Here is a 21266-nt window from a genome sequence, read left to right on the forward strand (position 1 = left end):
AAAGACATTTCTAAGCAAATTAAACATTTTAGAAATAAGGACAAAGTGATTGAAGAGGCACAATAAAAACACATTAATAAACACATTATAATATACCCTATAAATACGATTTTTATTTTCTTTAAAATGATTCAAAGAAAGAAAAGTTTAAAGTGATTTAAGTAACTGACACACACACACACACACACACACATATATATATATTAGTAATTAACAAACATGATATAATAAATATATAATTATTAAAAAGTAATATATTATTAAAATGAATGAAAAACTTATATACAGTATATATTATAAATGTTTGTTAATTACTAATGAATTATAGTTATTTAATAATGTAAATGTATATAAATACTCTGTTGCATTTGATTCAATGATGCAAGCAGTCATGAGGTTGAAGGGGGTTTATTTGCACTTTTTTCATGAGATAAACATAATACGTTAATACGTACAACTGTAGTGCATACACAGCTCATATTAAAAAATTGAAAAGCATACTGAAAATCCAGAATAAAAAAATACATGAATATTCAGCACCAACAGAAATGTTCTACTGCTTGTGTCACTGGAACATTGTACAGCTAAAGTTACTGTGTTTCGAACGGTCTCTACAGAAGGTCTTCAAGTGCTTAGTTAGACATACATGTACAAACAGAACACATGCCTCAGTTAGCTGTCTGGTGTCTTTTAACAGGGTTGGTTAGTGTTGATCAGAAGTGAAGCAGAAATTTTCTGACTTTGTTTTTGGAACATGCAGATCAATAATCAGTAATGCACAGTGTTAAAGTTCAGTGAACAACTGATGGAATTCAACTGTCATTACAGTTCAGTGTTCGGCTAACAGTTCATTCTAGAATAGACATAAAGCTACACTGCAGAAATTATGCTATTGTTATGAAGAATAACTCGTAAGTGCCTGTAACTCTAACAGGGAATGTAAACTTAGTGGATAAAAAGAAAATCTGGTCCGTTAAAAATGAAAGATCAATACATTTTTAGATTAGGTACACAGCTAAATTTGATATGTAACATTGTAAACAATGTTATTCTTAATTCACATTTTAGAAGGTCGGGTACGTGTGCTTATAAACGACACAAGGAAAATTGAAAATGCTTCTTATAAATTACTTTTTTGAATCATGAACTAAAACTAAACAATCAAATATCTCGCATTGCCTTTGAATTTTTAGTGTCAAAAATAAGATAAGAAAAATAAGAACAAATATTAACACCTCGACACAAAGCAAAAATTGGTTTGTACCTGCTGTCACAAAGTGTTGTCGATTGGTCACTGTAAGAGTTGTAAGTGTAGAGAGGCAGAGCGCTAATGTACGCAAGTGTAACTCGAGATATAAACACTGAGGTAAATGTATAGTCATCTGCCAACACATTAAAACAGATAAAATATTAAATAACTTTACAATGGTTCACATTTTCAAGCCATGACCAAATACACAAACTAATAACATTCCCATTCTTAAACAACTTTCCAGTTGCTATCTTTAAAATACTTTAAATGGCAGCTTACGTAAAATGTACTGTTGTTAAACAAAAACAATTAGTAAAAGGATCTGTCATTTATTTAGCACTACAACAGTGTTGCATTTGAACACAACCTTCACTATTTCATTCGACTGAATATGAAGAACAAAACACCCTGTAACATTTTGGATTACCAAACCTCTTACAAGTATTTCCAACGTATACCTTGTTTTCCAATTTCCACACAAATATATTTTTCCCTTGTATACACACACAAATATATAAAAAACACAGGAATTTAGTTGCAAGTGATTAAAATTAAATCATTTTCATCAGATGTGAGGTTGTCAAATATGTAGGTGTTCAGTTGCAGACTTCCGTGAGTGTTGATCAGAAATGTTACCAGATTCCACTAGAACGACCACCGGGCGGCGCCAGAATCCGTGCGGAAGCTCTTTTGGAACATTATCATCAATTTGGGCACCTAGCAAAAAATAAACACTGTTGAGCTACACATGTTGCATATGCTGTAATTGTAAATAACCAAATCTTGTTTTTTTTTTGTTTGTTTTGTTTGTTTTTTCTCTCTGTAAAACACATTTTTTCTTAAATTATTTTCATATTGCATATTTTTCCTATTTTAATTTTTGTTTTGAAAGTATGGTAAATACTGGTAAAATGTACCAACAATGACATTGAAAAATATACACTTTTTGATATACCATAAAAATAACAGGTAGCTGATCTGAATTATATAACATTTAGGCTATCCATCTCATAGTAGCCTACCAAAATTGTATTATCAGTAGAAGTGAAATCTTATTGTAGTCTTCAAATCTGGGTACAGTCTTATGTTTTAAAATCACAAGTTTGGTCCCATCAGGCTAACGTGACAGTCACGACTCGTGCCACTGTAAGCTTTACTTTTTCTTTTGTTTTCACTCGCAATCTTTACAGCACACATTACATTACATATTTCATGGCACACTCGTTTTATGCGTTTTTGGCGCCACCTATTGTTGTGGGTGTATTATTGACATGTCAAAGTCTAGACTCTAGACCAGTGCTGGGAAAACTTGGCCCTTCCAGGCCACTTTCCTGCAGAGATTTGATCCAACCTTGATAAAACTCACTTGCCTGTAGCCTTCTAGTAGTCTTGAAGACAACGATTAGCTGGTTCAGGTGTGTTTGATTAGGGTTGGAAAGTGGCCTTGAAGGGCCGAGTTTGCCCACCCCTGCTCTAGACCCTGAATATAAGACGACCGCATTTTTTCAGATGTATTTCCAAGAAAAAAACATTGTCTTATACATTTTCACAATTATACGGTAATTGTATAATTGTGTGTGTAAATATATATATATATATATATATATATATATATATATATACCGGTATAATGAGGAGGCAAAGTTTTTGCTTTGTTTGTTTTTTAATAAATGTAAATTCATGTCCCAGTCACATTTTCTTGCTTACATAAACATTACTTGCACTATCAGAAAGAAAAAAATCTATTTTGGATTTTACAGTACATTAACAATAATAGGCTATTCTATTTATTAAAATCAAGTCTCATCAGTTTAGTGTTTTTAAGCAATCTGCATTTATTCCAAAAAAATAACTCAAGCTTTGAGTTTTTTTGAGCTTTTGAGTAATTTTACTTAAACAATTAGCCTATATATTTTATTTATGAACTTATGTTCAGCTGTTCTTTTTAATAGTACTAATAAAACAATAATAATACTAATAAAACTTATTAAACTCCCACTGTAACTTTACCCACTGGTGTTTCTGTTAGACAGTTTTACCTTAGAAAAACAATATATTTTTAATGTCATATTTAGATGATTTTATATTCTCATCCAATTTTTTGAAGAGGCGCTGCCTCCCTTGCCTCCTCCTTTTGCTGTTTGTGTGTGTTTTAGTGTCAAGTATAGTGCTTTTTTTTTCTGATAGATTTAATGTAGACTACTGTACCAGACAAACTAAAGCTGGACTCATGTAGGTCTCTCATTCCCCCGTGGCGCGTGCAGGGTCGTGGGTTCATGTCCCCATCTGAAGGGCCCACTTCCTTCTTCCCTGAATTCTGCACTGCAGCTACATCTCCAATGTAGGGCGCACGCTCCACCCCCTTGAGTGCTTGACACTGAGAGAAGAGGGTCACAAACAAACAGTCGAGGCACTGCGATACACTGTAATAAAAGCATGATCTACTGGAGTGAGAGTTGTGCTTTGAGTACCTTCTCCCGCTGCACCATTTTCTTGTAGAGGTAGTCTGGGAAGGTTCGGAGAGGGTAGAACTTTCCTGAGCCCTCAGCACAGGTGAAGATGCCGTTTTCATAGACCACGCGACCGCGGCTGATGGTTACCAGCGGGACGCCGTGACAGCGTAGATTCTCGTACAGATTTACATCTCCACCCTGCCATTGAGTGGTCACAGAGATGGTCCTACAGACACACAAAACCATGTAAAAATATGTCATTTAATTTTACAATACTTAGTATATGAAATGTTTTTTCAATTCTCAGCTGATTTGAATTGAATTCATTATTTTGGAGACCTCGTTGATTCTGGATCCCAGACGACCAGATCAGCATCGGCTCCAGGGATGATCCTGCCCTTCCTGGGGTAAAGGTTGTAGATCTTTGCAGCATTGGAGCTTGTGACAGCAACAAAACGATTCTCATCCATCTTCCCTCCGACCTATTAAGATAGATAGAATGAGCTAAAAAAGTTTTTATTCTTGATGCATCTGTCATTTCCTGTCCTCTCCATGATTTTTTGTCTTTGTTGTGGTTTGAGCAGCAAGTTAACTGTCTATAATATGTTATATATATACTTTGTTATATTAATATTAATACAATATTGTTATATAATTCATTACTTTTGTTATATATTATTTATATACACTACCATTCAAAGGTTTGGGGTCAGAAAGATTTTTTTTTTTATAAAGGAATTAATCATTTTATTCTGCAAGGATGCATTAAATTGATCAGAAGTGACAATAAACACATTTATGTTACAAAATAAATATTCAAATAAATGCTGTTCTTTTGAACGTTCTGAAAAAATGCAGCAAGGTTTCAAAAAACAACAACAATTAAGCTGTTTTAGGTTTGACACTAAAGACTCAGGAATCATAAATTAGTTAATCAATTAATTAATTAGGTTTTAAAAATATATTAACTTTTTTTTTTTTTTTTATTATAATATTTCACAATATTACTGTTTGTACTGTATGTTTTATTACATAAAGGCATCAAAATAATTGGTGCATATAAGACCCTTCTTTTAAAAAATCTTCAAATGTTTGAACAGTACTGTAATATTGATATTTATTGGCACCCTGACATTGTTGCATAACCTTTTTGGATCCATCAAAGTCACATAATGTAACTAATATTCACAATCTACACTTCCAGCATACTAACTGCAAATATTAACTGACTGTCATTCATTAAATCCGTCAAATTTAATACTAAGTTCTAGGTTGTATTCCAATTTGCATATAATCCATACTTTCCCGTAAGTGTTTTATAAAGTATTATAAAAATGAGTATTATAAAAAATATTACAAGTATTTAAAAAATGGTACATCATAGTTGTCTTGATCGTGTACCATTTTCAAAGTATTCATTCATGCATGAATTTTTGCCTAATATTGCCCACAACCATTAAGGAAGGGTTTTACAATAATTCTGTAATAATTCAATTAATTATTAGTTTTTCATAAAATACATTTTGATGAAAATTTGATTAAAGTTAGTCATTACAGCAGACTAAGTAGGTGAAAGTCAGGTAACAAATGAATATTCATGATATTCATTAATATGCACACCTGGTTGGTGTTAATTTGTTTATATTTATGCAAACAGGTATTTTAGCTGCAGCATCAAAACTGGTATAAATAATCAGCAACTTTTGGCTATATTAACTGAAACATACCACTCCCCGCTCCCAAATAACACTCATGCGGTCCTGCACCCCAGGGACACCTTGAGGGATTTTAGTGAAGTCGTCTTTGCCCATGGCCTTCTGTTTAGTGGTGAAGGGTCGGTGGTCCGATGTCACGACGTTTAGAGTGTCACTGCATCACAGTGAAAAGGCTTTTATGTGACTGTACAGATGTGACTAAATGAAACCATTCATGCAGATCAATAGTCACTACATGAAACTACTCAGTACACGGTCAATCCACTTACTTTCCCAGAAGGCTGAGAAGGTAATTGGGCGTGTTGGGGTCGAGTCTGAGTGGTGGCACAGTGACGAAAGCAGCTGCGTGGGCCCAGTCCTGGTGGTAGTACTGCAGCCCGTTTAAGACCGCATGAGCAGTGGTCGCCTCTCCATGCACCACTTTCCCTGTTGACCATTCGGAGTCACATTATGTCATTTACTGGTGAAGATTCGGATGTCATATATTAAAGTGACTGTGAATTGGCCTTGAGTGACATGGCTCTTACCCTGCATTTTAGCGGATGCTAAAACATCCCCTGCTGACATGCTTGACACATTCACAAGATATATGGGACAGTGGGCCTAAGAGACAAAAAACAGAAACAATGGTGATCACATTTAAAGTCCTTAAAAGCAATTCATCTGCAACTGATGTGTATATTTCAAAACTGTCCTTCGTTGCACAGTAACGCTGGGTCAACATGTCAATCATGCTGCTATCTTGACATTGTTTACACTGCATATGAAATATACTGCATGCATATTATGCTCCAGCTGTGAAATAACAGTAAATGAAGGGTCTCAAATTTTGAAATATTACAACTTAAAATAATTTTTCTATTTGAATATATTTTTAAACAATTTATTAATGTGATGTCAAAGCTGAATTTTCAGCAGCCATTCACTGTCCCAGGATCCTTCAGAAATCATTATAATATGCCGATTTTCTTATTATATTATTACATTTCTTATTATTAACAATGTTAAAAAATAATACATATTTTCAGGATTGTTTGATTAAAGCTCAACAGCAGAAAATAAAAATCTTTTGTAACATTATATATGTTTTTAATTCAATTTGTGATCAGTTTAATGAAACTTTTCTCTATCAATTTATAATTAAAAAGAACTGGTATGGAATTTTAATTAAATATGCTTAACAATGTTAATTGTCAAATATCATTAATGGGTCATTCCATGACAAATCAACCAAATTTCAGAAATTTCCCCGGCTCAAATTTTTGATTTTGCTAATATTTTTTCTGAAAAAAGATAAACATATATAGGCATGAGTTATAGGCATGCAAACTTTAGAAAAAGAATATTAATGGCACTCAGACAGGTATGTTCAATGCAGTTGTTTTGACAGAACTAAATGAGATACCTCTCTAGTTTCAACATTATTTGTTCTTCAGACATTCCTCTTTAAAAGAAAAGAAGTATCATATTTTTGCATATTGACCCACATTTGGTTTTTAATCACTGAAAATATGCACATTTTAACAATTTACTCTTGGAACCATATTGAAATTCCAATATCTCTAGAACCGAACCATATAGGGCCTTAAAAATAAAGATGCCAAAAGGAAAGTTTGTTAAGACCCAATATCTAAAAGGGCATTAAGATATCTTTAATACTTTTTGAGTTACAGGCATGCAAACTTTGGAGAAGAAAACTTGAAAAGTGCTGTTTCCCCATTTTTGAATGGTCACCATTGGCACATAATGCAACAAAGATTGCTAAAGTCAACAGATTTTACGAACAGGCCTAAATTATGATGCTGCCATATTTATGAAGTAATTTTTACCCCTATGTAATTTGGCTCTGAATCTCAGGTGAAAATTGCCATTTTGACCCCCCTGTACAAAACAGTGGATTACTCTGTAAATATTCATCCATGACATTTAATATTTTGGCTTTCATCACTATACATGTCTGTCTTTCTTCAGAAAAAATATTAGCAAAATCAAAAATTTGAGCCGGGGACCTCTGGTCGAGTTGACACGGAATGACCCTAATTCAGTTTTTAACTTTATCCACTTACTGCCATTATTTCAGTCTGCTAACTTCAGTCTCCCACTCTCACCATGTCAAACATGCAAGATGATTGTTAAGGTTTCTGATCGGCTGAAACTTTTTTGCTGTTAGCAACATTTATAGAGCTGTAGGAAAACTGTCAAAATACTGAATTAGAGCAGATCTGCAATGGATTTTGAGTGTTTGCATTACCCATGTGTTTTAATTCTGAAATACAGAATCTTTGTTTGTTATATTGAACACTAAAACACTCATGTGTAGAACTACTGATACAGCATCTTGCTTAGAAAAGGCCCGATTGTAATCACCCAAGTCCATGTTAGTATTTCAAAAAGCATGACTTAAGAACCAGTAACAGTAGTTTGGGCTGTCATTGGAGCTGTAAATAATGAACAAAATACATCAACACTCTTGTACATCATACTCACTCTGTTAGCGATGGTAATAGCTCGGTGGACGGCCTCTGCTTCCAGCTGCACATGGAAAATCCCCAAGGTAAGAGAGAAAACAAAAGTTACCAGTAAAACCTAATGATGATCAGACACCTAAGAGTATTAATAATCCATGGAAATGCAATATGGAGATAAGAAAGACTAGCAGCAGGAGAGAGAGTGGCAGTGCGACTAATATCTTAAAGGAAAACAATTTCATGGTCCCAGGTTTTGAATGGTTACTTTACCTCCTCAGGTCTGCTTATCTCAATGCCCTCCGGTCCACTAATACCCAGATCCAGTGCTTCTCTGGCACCCTAGTGTGAATAAATAAAAACATGCGATAACATGACTATGCAGGAAGAAAGATGCCAACATTATTCATGATAATTGTGACCAAAATAAAGGCAGCATCACATACACTGTTCAAAAGTAAGGTCGGTAATTTCACATAACGCCGATAATTATTGATAAAAATGAAAAGTGCTATTTCTAATGTGTGAAGCTGCTGCCTATATACAGCTCACTAGGTTTTGAAGTTTTTGCACCAGTTCCCTGATTTATACCTCAGCAACCAGCTCTCCATTCTCCGCATGGACACGAGCCACAGCACCGATATCCTTACAGTTCTGCAGGGCCTGAAACAGCTCGCTGTCCCTCAGCATGTACATGTCCTTATATGCCATGAACATCTGGAAGGAGTTCACCCCTTTCTCCCGCACCAGTGTCTCCATTTGAGCCCTGACCTGTGATGACAAGACAAGTCAAGTCACCTTTATTTCTAAACCACTTTTTACAACACATATTGTGTCAAAGAGGCTTCACAGTGATAAACAGGAAAAGCACTGAATCAATTACGGAAACTCAACTATGGAGACAAAGTTTGCATACTCAGCAAAGACACTTTGTACCTTTGGTCCCCACCAGGTCACTCCCACATGAAGAGCGTAATCACAGCAGGCCTTGGCATCAGCGTGAGAGCGGCACTTTTCATAAGCGTCCAGCAATGATTCGTTCTTCTCTGGCAGCACATGACCAATCACCATAGTGGTGCCTCCAGCCAGAGCAGCCTGGAAATAAACAAACAGACTGACTGCTGAGGGATCCATGCAGCATCAATACCAATCACTCGGTTTAATGGGCCAACATCAACATAACATAATACCAACATGCTCACAAAAGCTTTGCATGAACTGACACGTTACATAACAGCACTCAGAAAACACTAATCAAGGTTAAATTAGACTTGTATTTACGGTGTTCTAGGTAGTTGTTTATAGGCATATGCATTTACATTTACATTTATTCATTCAGCAGATGCTTTTATCCAAAGTGACTTATGATATTATTTTCATTATTAAGGCATTGCTAAGAATTTCTGATTTTTTTCTAGGTCATTGCTGGAGTGATCCAGTAGTTGCTAGGGTACTCTCAGTATTCTTCTGGTGGTTGCCAGTAGGGCTGTCGCGGTTAGGAAATTTCCCTTGCGGTTATTATAGGTGGCTCAATGGTGAGCGTGATTTCACCAAGTACAACATGTTCCTGGATCAACATCTTTGTTGATCCTGGAACGTCATTCCAATCAACCAATCAGAATTGAGGGATAACTTTTCAGGAAATGTAAGTTTTAGGCTTATGATCAGGGTTAGGTGCTTCGACACCCTTGTTAATCAGCTATCATTTCTCACTGATTTTAGGAATAAATTATGGGTAGGGTTAGGTTTAGGGGTAGAGATTGGGTTAAGTCTATATTTTTGGACAATAATGTTGATCCAGGATCAACAAAAGATGTTGATCCAGGAACATGTCTTACTTGGCAAAATCACGGCGACCGTGGCTCAATAGGGCGATATGCGGTATTACCGCTGTTTTTTTGTTTGTTGTTTTTTTTTTACCTTATTTATCATGATTTTACTGCATACAAAGCTCTATTGCGGAGTTATTATGTAGCATATATTGTTGCTTTTTAACTGACAGAGAGACACATTTTAAAACATTTGTTTTTTTCTAAATGCTAAACAGCAAAAAGAACATGCCTTTTCCAATTTAAAAAACGAAAGATATCAAAGAATTCTAAAGTAGGCTATCACATGAAAACAAACAATAAGAAAATCCTTTTTCCTATTTTAAAAACGAAAGAATTCTAAAGTAGCCTATCACATGAAAACAAAATGTTGACCTAAGTGAAAATACAGAGAATAAACGAAATATTAGGCCTACTTAAGCATTAACAAATGTGATTTGGACCTGGGTTATCATATCCTTGTTTCGCGCTAGGAAAACCAACATATTAACCTTATGTGGTTTCAGGGAGGATCGCACGGGGGTAACAATATTCAATATGCACTGAAAACCCTTTCCGACGGTATGCTCGTTGCACAAATACATATGTATTTGCGTGCGACTTTGGACAGCAGCGGATATCTAGACTGATTATCGCACCACCAGGACAGTGGATTCACGTTGGAGTCTATGCATTCCTCCTGCCGGTAGCGCGTCAGCTCGTTATCTGCTCGCGCTCTTTTGGGTATGGGTGCTGACCCAGAGGTTGTCCGTGACTTCAGCAGGTCTCCAAGAGTCTTTTTCTTTGCTGCAGGTGGCACCACCGCTTGCCCTTCGTCTCCAACCACTGACGCACTGGCAGCGCTCCCTTCATCCTCCACTCCCACCATCTCTTCGATGAGCTTGGATTTTGTCTCCGTGTCATTGATATAATCACCCCTATACCGAGGATCTAAAAAACAGGCCTTTTCCAAAAGTTCTTGTAAGGCAGCTGGTTCATACTTCCCTGTAGAACACTGCATATTTTGTGCTTTATGTCCGATGTTAATGTGGTATCCTCGTTTGATGGTTTAAGCATATCTTCTGTCAGGAGTTTCAGGACGGGTTTGACTGAAGACACTGTAACGTAGCTCTCGCCAGACAGCAGATCAGTAAATTCAGCCGCGGGTTTAAGTGCTGCATTCACGGATTCAAGTACAGCGATATCCTGCCAGCTTGGATTTAGATGGTGGTGTCTCCGGTCATCCAAAACTCTTCTGATAGCCGGGATTTGCTCCAAAACCCTGTCCACCATTTTCTGTTTGGTGCCCCATCTCGTAGCGCAGTCCTGAACAGAGTATTTACCGTTAAATCGTTGAATAGAAATTAGCCAATGACAACATCTACTATTTAATTAGCCTACCAAAATAAAATTATAGGCTACATTTTAAATTATTATTAGTTTCAATGTATTTTTACTAAACAAAACAATAACAAAAAAATACATTTAAATAATCCCAACTGCAAAATAATGCACATTCATTAAATGTGCACAGACGGATATATGGACGTTAAATTGAGCTGAAATTAGCCTAAATATGTTTTTTCTTCAATATATCTTACCTTTAGAAATAATTTTAGTTTCAAAATATTTATTTTTAAACAAAAAATACATTTAAATCCAGCAACAGACATGCTACTGTAACAGTATTTTATTGTTTAATTTTTATAATTTCATTCATATTATTTCATTTTTATTTATTGCCTAACATGATCAATAAGTTATCAAATAGTTTACATTTTATAACTTACCAGTATGAGGCCATGTTGAGGGATTTGAAGTTCTGCTTGTGCTTTGGCCAGATCTCTTCTCTTCAACCAGCTCTGAGAAAATGTACTGACCAAAGTGTGACACAGGCCCATTGCGCGAGCAGTGCGGTCCTTAACGCTTGCCATTGCATTTGTAACTGCCAAATGTAAATTGTGACCAAAGCAGTTCAGCCAAGGCCAGTTCAACTTTTTGACTGCTGCAATGATGTTGGCCCGTTGTCTGTAGTGATACAGGCCAACTTCTTCTCATCCAGGGACCACTCTTCAAATGCGTGCCGGAGAGCATCCGAAATATTGTCAGACGTGTGGTTTTCGGGCATAAACACTGTTTCGAGGCAACGTGATTTCAGAGTCCATTCCATGCTGAGATAATGAACCGTTAGACTCATGTAAGGAGTCATATTGACACTTGACCACATATCAGTTGTGGCAGAAAAGTAGTCAACATTCATAAGCTCCATTTTGATCGATGTCTTTACCGTGTTGTACATTTTCGGCACAGCAGTCTCTGAAAAGTAGGTTTTGCCCGGCAACTCGTACTGCTTGTCGAATTTTTGAAGCATTGACTTGAATGCAGGTTTCTCCACCGGATTGAATGGAACCATCTCCTCAACTAGATACTGCGCAACAGCTGCTGTAAGGCATTTATACCTGTTACTTTCACGTTTGTATTTGACCAGTTTCACAAAGGCTTCAGCTATTCCTAACTGTTGGCTGGTACGACTGGTACCGGTCTCAGCTGTTCTTTTTGATGTTGCTCCACGACCTGATGCTTGAGGGGGCAGCTGCGCTTCAATGGCTGGATGACAGTTAGCGAGATGACACCTCAAATTAGATGTATTGCCGAGTGTCACTGGGACCTTTTTGCTTCAAATTTTGCATATCGGTTCATCTAAATTTGCCGGCTCTCCCTTTTCATTGGGTTGAAAACTGAAATGTTCCCAAACTGGCGACGTGACATTAGGTTTGGAGATGAGAGCGCCTGCCATCGTTTCAGTATTCAAAATCAAGGAAACCCCGGATACAAACAGTTCACGGGAAAATGACACTCGTAACACTCTTGTATCATTATTAATTTATTTAACATTCAATGCACAGTGATGAATTGTAAAACTAGAAGGCCACAGCCTCATGGGAAAAAAAAAATAGAAAAAAAAGTGAACACTGCAGTTGCTGCGGTTTCTGCGGTTGCTTTTCTTCCTCTGCAGTTGGCTTGTCAGTAGCGCGGTATTACAATATTGCGGTTATCGCGACAGCCCTAGTTGCCAGGTCATTGTAATGCTGATGTAAGGGTGTTCTGGTGGTTGTTGGGATGCTGTGATTATTGCTGGGGAATTGTAAGGCTGTTTAATGTGTTCTTTTGATTAGGATGTACTGATTGTTTCTAGGTATTTGCTAGGGTGATCTGGTGGTTGCTGGGGACTTGCAAGGCTATATTCAAAGTGTTGTGATGGTTGCTAGGATGTTTAGATAATTTCTAGGTCATTACTAGGGTGTACTGGTGGTTGCTAAGAAATTCGGAGGCTGTTTTAAGGTGCTCTGGAGATTTCTAGGGCATTGCAGATGTACTAGGGTGTTCTGGTGGTTGCTAGGATGCTCTAATTGTTGCTACAATAGGGTGTTTGGGTGGTTTCTGGGGTATTTTGGGCATTGCTAGGGTATTCTGCTTTGATTGTTGGTAGGGAATTGCAAGGCTGTTTTTTAAAGTGTTCTGCTGGTTGCTAGGATTTTTGATCATTTCTAGGTCATTCCTAAGGTAATCTGGTGGTTGCTAGGGAATTCCGATGCTGTTTTAAGGTGCTCTGGAGGTTTCTAGGGCATTGCAGGCATTACTAGGGTGTTCTGGTTGCTGCTGGGATGTTGAGATTAGGGCTGGGCAATATAGCTAAAAAAATTATCACGATATAATGTTCCATATCATTCGGTATCAGGTGGTTGCTGGGATGCTCTGATCATTGCTACAATAGGGTGTTTGGGTGGTTTCTGGGGTATTTTGGGCATTGCTAGGGTATTCTGCTTTGATTGTTGGTAGGGAATTGCAAGGTTGTTTTTAAACTGTTCTTCTGGTTAGGATGTACTGATTTATTTGGCCGTTGCTACGGTGATCTGGTGGTTGCTAGGATGCTCTGATCATTGCTACAGTAGGATGTTCGGGTGGTTTCTAGGGCATTATGGTGGCTGCTGGTCTGATCATTGCTAGGGTGTTCTGATGAATGAATGAATGAATGAATGAGGCATTTATATAGCGCTTTTAATGTGTATTGCAATACACCCAAAGCGCTTTACAATCATGTGGGGTGTCTCTCCTCAACCACCACCAGTGTGCAGCATCCACTTGGATGATGCGACGGCAGCCACAGGACAACGGCGCCAGTGCGCTCACCACACACCAGTTACAGGTGGAGAGGAGAGAGTGTCATAGAGCCAATCAAGTGGATGGGGATTATTGGGAAGCCATGATAGACAAGGGCCAGTGGAGGAATTTGGCCAGGACACGGGTTACACCCCTACTCTTTACGATGAGTGTCATGGGATTTTTAATGACCACAGAGAGTCAGGACCTCGGTTTAACGTCTCATCCGAAAGACGGTGCTTTTTTTTTTTGTTTTGTTTTTAACAGTATAGTGTCCCCGTCACTATACTGGGGCATTAGGACCCACACAGACTGCAGGGTGAGCACCCCCTGCTGGCCTCACTAACACCTCTTCCAACAGCAACCTAGTTTTCCCAGGAGGTCTCCCATCCAGGTACTGACCAGGCTCAGCCCTGCTTAGCTTCCATGGGCAACCAGTCTTGGGCTGCAGGGTGATATGGCTGTGGCCTGATGGTTGCCAGGGCATTGCTAGGCTGATGTTAGGGTGTATCTCTCAGTATAAGTCTATATGAGGTATGAGTTGTTGTTTTGTTTTTGTTTTTTTTGCGCCTGTTTTAAGTCAAAGACTGTGTGGATTATCCACCAAAATGTTATACAATAATAACATGTATTGCTCATAATTCTTTAGCCAACACCACTAATTAATATCCCACAATATCTGTCTGAGCATAATGTTTTACAGAAAAACACAATTAGTAGAAGGCCTTTTTTCAGTACGAGGAAACAATGATTAACAGTAACTCAACCAAAAAAACGGTCCTCTTTAAAAGCATCTCTTAGCTGACACAATCCAGGCAGCCACATCTACTAAAGGGGCGTGTATTTGTGCACCATTGTCTTCCAGCACAATGGCACGAGTGAAAGGCTTTTGCAGCAGTCTTTGCAGCAGTGCTCCTGTATCTATGGAAACAGAATCTGATCTCCATTTGTCTCTGCGCCCGGCGAGTCTCATGGCTGTAGCGGGGAGGAGGGGGGAAGAGAATGCCACTTGTGTTGCCAAGGCTAACAATAACAGCGCCGATAACAACTCTTTATTTGTCATCTCAAAGCCCCCAGCACTCTGGGAATAAGAGCGTGTATGTATTTGTGAGGGTGAATCGTGCCTTGTGGTTGACGGAGGCAGACTGTGAGCGTGCAATGCTCATTCTTGCATCTCAGTGTCTGCTAAGTGACCCATGGGATTTATTTAGGCAGGGCTGCTGAAGCGAGTGCATCACTGCTTTTTAAGTATTTATAAAACAACTGAATGTGACATTAAATGGATGTTACATCACACATCATTTTAATTCAGATCTTCAACTGTATGAAAACGCTTATTTGAAAACTCATATAGCATAAAATACAGTCGTATAATGCAAGGAAAATCTAAATACATTTTTGAAAAATGAATTTGAGTACAATACTCTAAGCAGTACTACCATACTAGTTACTTCTGAGGAGAAGAACTTATTGAGTTGTCGTGAGATAATAGGCCCCTGACAGATGGTGGGAGCCACCCAAGGTGTGGGGGGGTCCGAAGTCAAAAAATCAATTGTTTGCTTCTACTTTTTCTCTATATGCCCCAACTGGAACCACGCTATTTCTTCTTAGAAGTGACAAAGCTGAAGCCTTAAGCCATTTTAATAACCTCCCTAGTTCTTTTACATTAGATTTTACATACCTAATGCACATGACATACAGGGACAAATTAGATATTGTGGCCATGAGTTAAGAATTTGTTCCAACAACGTATTCATTTTTTACAGTTTTTTTGGTAAATTGCCACAATTTAGCTTAATTAAAACAAGGAAACAAATAAATAAAACATGGCCACAAATTAATAAGTCTTAGTAACAAATTCTTACACAATATTTATTTTTTCTCGCCTGTTATGTGTGGTGCTCCATACTAATGAGACAATATAAAACATAATATTTTAAGGCTTTTGACTTGTTAGTGACATTTGAGAAGGAAAAGAAAATTATTTTGAGGCAACAAAGGATATGGGATTGGTTTGTGGCGCAAACCCGATTCAATCCGACGTTTCCCACATGAGTAACATTGTTCTCAAAAGAATTGACTAACCACTAGGGCACAGAAATAGGAAACTGGTGTATGATCAGATAAATTACTTTAAATCTGTATAAAATTAAACACTTATTTAAAATAATTAAATACAATTTTAGCTGGGAATCAAAATATTCATAACCACGGCAACAGTGTTTCTGTTAGGAGACATATATGATTATCAGTCAACGTAAATCAGTATTTTACTTCTGTAATGTGACATAATTCCAACTGAAACAGGGCACAAACTTAGGGTGGGACCACTTGATTTTAACCATTGGGAATTGAATGAATTGTAAGAGGAGGGATTGAAAAATGAGGTCTTGATGATGTCAGCCAAATAAAAATGCTGTTCAGAGGTGGAGCGAGATTTTCTTTAGAATAACGTGGACTGATAAATAATTCCTAGTATGACCAATAACATATAATGAATGTAAGTCAGTTCTGAGTAAATTCTGACTTTCATACCTTGGTGCCGCTGTAGAAGTCATCTGCGGTGTTGGCGTTCATGAAGCTCTCGTTCAGGTGAACACTGGTGTCTATGCCACCCGGAAGCACCAGCTTTCCTGTGGCATCTATAACCTTGGCCCCACCTGGGATCATCAGCTCCTTGCCCACTTGCTGGATAATGCCATTCTCGATGTACACGTCCGCTTCTTGTGTGAAGTCATCGTTCACCACTTTACCTCCCTTTATAAGAATGCGCACCGTTGCTGAGCTGGAAGACATGGTTCAACCTACGAGAATCCAAAGACAGAGTGTTGATGTGTATTATATAACACAACAGGGTCTTTATAACCCATTCAGTCATTTTTTGAAAGAAATAATACTAATGATTAAGGATGCATTAAATTGATTAAAAATGACAGTAAATGTTTTTTTCATTATTACAAAATTCATACAAAAACTATTCAGCAATGTTTTCCACAAAAATATTAAGCAGCGCAATTGCTTTCAACATTGTTAATAATAAGAAATGTTTCTTAAGCACCAAATCAACATATTAGCATGTGGCACTGAAGACTGGAGTAATGATGCTGAAAATTCAGCTTTGCCATCACAGGAATAAATTACACTTTCAAATATATTCAAATAGAAAACAGGCAGGACTATTTTAAACTGTAATAATACTTCACAAAATTACAGTTTTTACCAGGGCTCTAGACTGCTCTGCTCCATACAGCACATGCTGCAGAGCCGCAGCACAGTGTACCAGGAGTCAGATTTCACAGATCACATGAAGAGACTGATAGAGGTGCTTTCAGTACGAGCGCTTTTGGTGTATTGCGAGCACAAAGGTGCGCGCGACAAAAAAGGATTTGGTTTTCAAGCAAAATATAAAAGTAAAGTAAAAGACCACTTCTTAAATCAGAGAAGGTGAACATGTTGGTTTTCTTGGTACTGTCACTGACAGCCGATTTAGTTTAAATATTCTTTTTGTTTAAATTTTGAAAAGGCTGTTATCTTTGCTGTTTAGCTCATGTTACGCGATGGAGGCTTTCTTTTAATTTTCTTATTTGTTTGATTCCACAGTGTTTGCTAAACTTTCTGTAATTTATTAGTCGATATATAATACAGCATGTGGTGTGTTTGTTAATAAACGTTATATATGCTAGTTTGTCATTGTACTGTTTTACTGTTGTTGTGCTTTTCATGAAGAATAACAATGAATCCATCTTTCAAGCATTTTTTTTTAGTCTTAAAAAGTGAAAGCTGTAAAGATGTAAGTGCAACAGAAAGTTATATAAGCCTGGCTTATAACATAGCAAAAGAGGAACTCCCGTTCACAAAATTCAAATCATAAGTAATACTGATGAAAAAGAACGGGTTGAATGTTAATCCCACATTTGTTACCATAACTATTAGCTATGATTACGGAGGAAAAACTATTCATCAGCATGCATTGATTCATCTCATGTTGTAGCAAAAAAAAAAAAAGCGACCAAATCATGTGCTGGTTCGACCAACTGAGAAAGTTTGTTGCACCAGCGCGACCAGTGGAGTCGAGAGCCCTGTTTACATATGATCTACATCCACCAACATATGAAGCCTATAAAATCATTTAAATACATTTTTAGTTACTATAGAATTCCCATTTCCAGAAATGTTGCACTATATTGAGATTATAGTGACTGATACTTCCAGGTTTTCCATGATCATGGGAAGTGGGAACCCTTTTATATAACCCGTTTATATAATAATATACACCCCATACTTTTGGAACGACATCACATGTCTCAACAGAGAGCTTGCAGCAATCCATTTTTCCACATTTGGAAAACTATGTCCTTATTTGACGTCCAAACTGAATCAATCATTCATATCACAGCCCAAATGTTCCACAACATTAGTTTAAAGAGGTTGCAAAGCATTACGCCATTCTAGAATCTCACTTTAGCGGTTAAACTAACACCAACATGTGTGATTATCGTCAGCTTAGCATGATTAGTCACATTATCGACTCCAGCCTTTAACATGGTAATTACATGTGTACATGTTAATTATTCACAACACATTAAAGCAACTTCAGCACTGCAACAAACGGTTCAGTAATGTTGAATCAACAAAACCTCAACATCCAACACACTACAGAAACAGGGTGTGGAATTCATATTAAATGCTCAAAAATTATTAGAGCCATTCTGACCCAGATTTCCCAGTGCTGCATGTGCATGGATGTGGGATTGTTAGCAGGAAATATATGTAGGCTAGCAGCTGTTGCTGTACATTCCCTGCAGCACCGCACTTCCTTATGATCTAATCCCAAGTGAAAGCATGCATGGGAGTCTATGCTGCAAAGTGAGTCGGGGGCAGGTGGGTGCGGCATATTCACAGCATGGCGCTGCCCAGGGTTCCCCCCACCCCCCTGTTCTGAGACCCTGATGGTGAATGGCGTGTGTGTATGTGTGCAAGGAGGGGCTACTATGGAGCTGGAGAATAAGGGTGTGTCCTCAGACATCCTACTATAAAAAGAAACGGTACGGTGCATGAGCTACATCTGTCCTGTCCTCACAACACAGCCTGAAGAAAAATTATTGGAGCATTTGTTCCTCGCCATGACTCATGGAGGCCTTCCTCACGAATGACCCACTTTTGAACCGTGCCATATTCCATGAGATCCAGATGGCACACTTCTGGGTAGCATGAAGTACATGAAAACTTCTGATCTTTCTTGTGGAAACAACTTTCATTCAATAAAACAGGACGGGATAGTCAGAAAGAATAAGTGCAATAAACGGAGTGTGTGTGTGTGTGTGTGTATGTATGTATGTATGTATATATATATATATATATATATATATATATATATATATAAAATGTAATGCTAAATTTAATTCTATATATTTTATTTAATTTTAAATTGAATAAATAATATTTAAATATTTCAAATTATATATTGTTTTAGACAATAAATATAATTTAAAATAATGTTTACATTACAGTAAGTAAAATATTAATTGTGCTAATGGGGAAAATAAATGTAATGGAAAAACAGGAAGAATTGGTGCAATATATGTAATATACATAATTTCAAATATTTTAAATTGCATAAAAATATTTTAAATGAAATACTGTATATATCAGTATATTTTAAAATATTTAATTTATTTTAGAATACATTATATGATATTATATTATATTATTTACATTTTTATGCTGAAATGTTCATTGCAGCAATATTAAAGGAATGAAGACAGTCTATCTATCTATATAATTTTATTTTTGAATAATATATATTTATATAGCAAATTTTTAATATTAACATTATAAAATGTGTGTGTGTGTGTGTATATATATATATATATATCAGAATTTTCATGATACAATACTTTTAGTTTGCAAAGCATGCATGCAGTCACGTGAAGTGTAAACATAACTCCAAAAGGTATTTTATGAGCATGTACACATGCACATTTGTGCAATGCAGTGCATCAGTAATGTCTTCTGATATGCAGATTGCATAAACGAGGCTTCTTTCAGAGGCTGATGATGATGGTGAAGATGTAGACTCATCCCATTTGGACCATATCGAGGGTGTCACACAAAGGGGCGACCAAGCCCTTACTCTTCACAACACATTCAATATGTCTCAAGGCATCAAGAAATGCCAACGTGCGTTGGTTTTTCAACATTAATAAGGATATTACAACGGCTTCATAACTGAAATATCAGATGTCGGGCGTGCGCTAGCGTTTAATCGTGTTTATTGCTGGTGGGCTCGAGCTGTTTATGGTCATACGACATCCACAATGATCGGCTAGATTATTAAATATTGTTCGGTCGATAGTTAAACAATTACCATCTCACATTAGGAATGAAATGCGGGAAACACGAGACACAAGACTGGGAGATTCTTTCCATACCACAAAATTACACGATTCAGAGCCAAGCAATATATCTCTGTGCTAGTCAGTGAGGAGTCTCTGAAAATAGCTTACAAATGAATGCAAAATAGCGAGGTATAGTGCACTTACTTCCTTTGTTATATCCTTAAAAAGCGCTTTTCCTTCACTTTCAGCACTGGGGAACAATAAAGCCTGTTAGACGGCAGGCAGACACAGGCAGATGCTTCGGTTGGTCCAGCCCGGTAAACCTTACGCTTGCAGCAGCATCCAGACTGTGAGAGCCGGCGCCGACCAATCACAGGAGAGATACACAGCGAAGGCCTCAGCAGCGACCAATGGCATTGCGGTATGGGCGTGTCCTGTCGTCAGTGGTACATACCATTTATACAGATTCACAGGGGATGGAACTGTATCATTATGCCAATGTGGCAACCGTGCAAACCAGACCATGGAGTACTACATTTTTTGTAGCGTTTTTTTAAATAAATGTATATTATAATAAAATGTACAAATATACATTATTATGTATAATATAGATATACAAAGTATTATATCTATTTATCCACATCAACATTAATAAAATATATTATAACAATTATTTAAAAGTGTATATATGTAGTTGTGTCCATATACTTATGCTTATAATAAATATGTTACCCTGGCTGTGACCCCTTTTTTTTTTTTTTTTTTTTGCGATGTACTATTTTCTACATAAAATCATCCTTCATAAGGTAAAAAACATTCTGTGAAAATGTAACCTTGATTTCTTTAATATTGACTGAGTAAGACCATGTCAAAGATTGAAATCATAGTGAAATTAATGGTTGAAACCAAAATTTGATGCTCGTTATCTCATAATTAGATTTTGAGACTAGCCTGGGTTTCACAGAGGGTCACATATAATTATTTTAAAACTATATATAGATTTTTTTTTTTTGTCGTTTCCAGAATGTAACCATTATACATACAAAACAAAGTATTACATATATGCAAAATACC

General features: G+C 37.0%; 1 protein-coding gene across 1 annotated transcript; it reads right to left on the reverse strand.

Annotated features, from left to right (window-relative positions):
* Positions 1-392: 392 nt before the first annotated feature.
* On the reverse strand, positions 393-20805 carry dpysl5a (dihydropyrimidinase like 5a). Its single transcript, XM_058748831.1, is given in 14 exon segments — positions 393-1943; positions 1946-1969; positions 3461-3629; positions 3724-3931; positions 4045-4187; positions 5433-5574; positions 5690-5846; positions 5948-6023; positions 7908-7952; positions 8159-8227; positions 8477-8656; positions 8822-8980; positions 16390-16658; positions 20397-20805. Coding segments are annotated over 13 exon segments (1692 nt in total). The 5' UTR covers positions 16651-16658; positions 20397-20805; the 3' UTR covers positions 393-1884.
* Between the last annotated feature and the right edge of the window lie 461 nt (positions 20806-21266).

Source organism: Onychostoma macrolepis, chromosome 17 (assembly GCF_012432095.1).
Source record: "Onychostoma macrolepis isolate SWU-2019 chromosome 17, ASM1243209v1, whole genome shotgun sequence".
Lineage (NCBI taxonomy): Eukaryota > Metazoa > Chordata > Actinopteri > Cypriniformes > Cyprinidae > Onychostoma > Onychostoma macrolepis.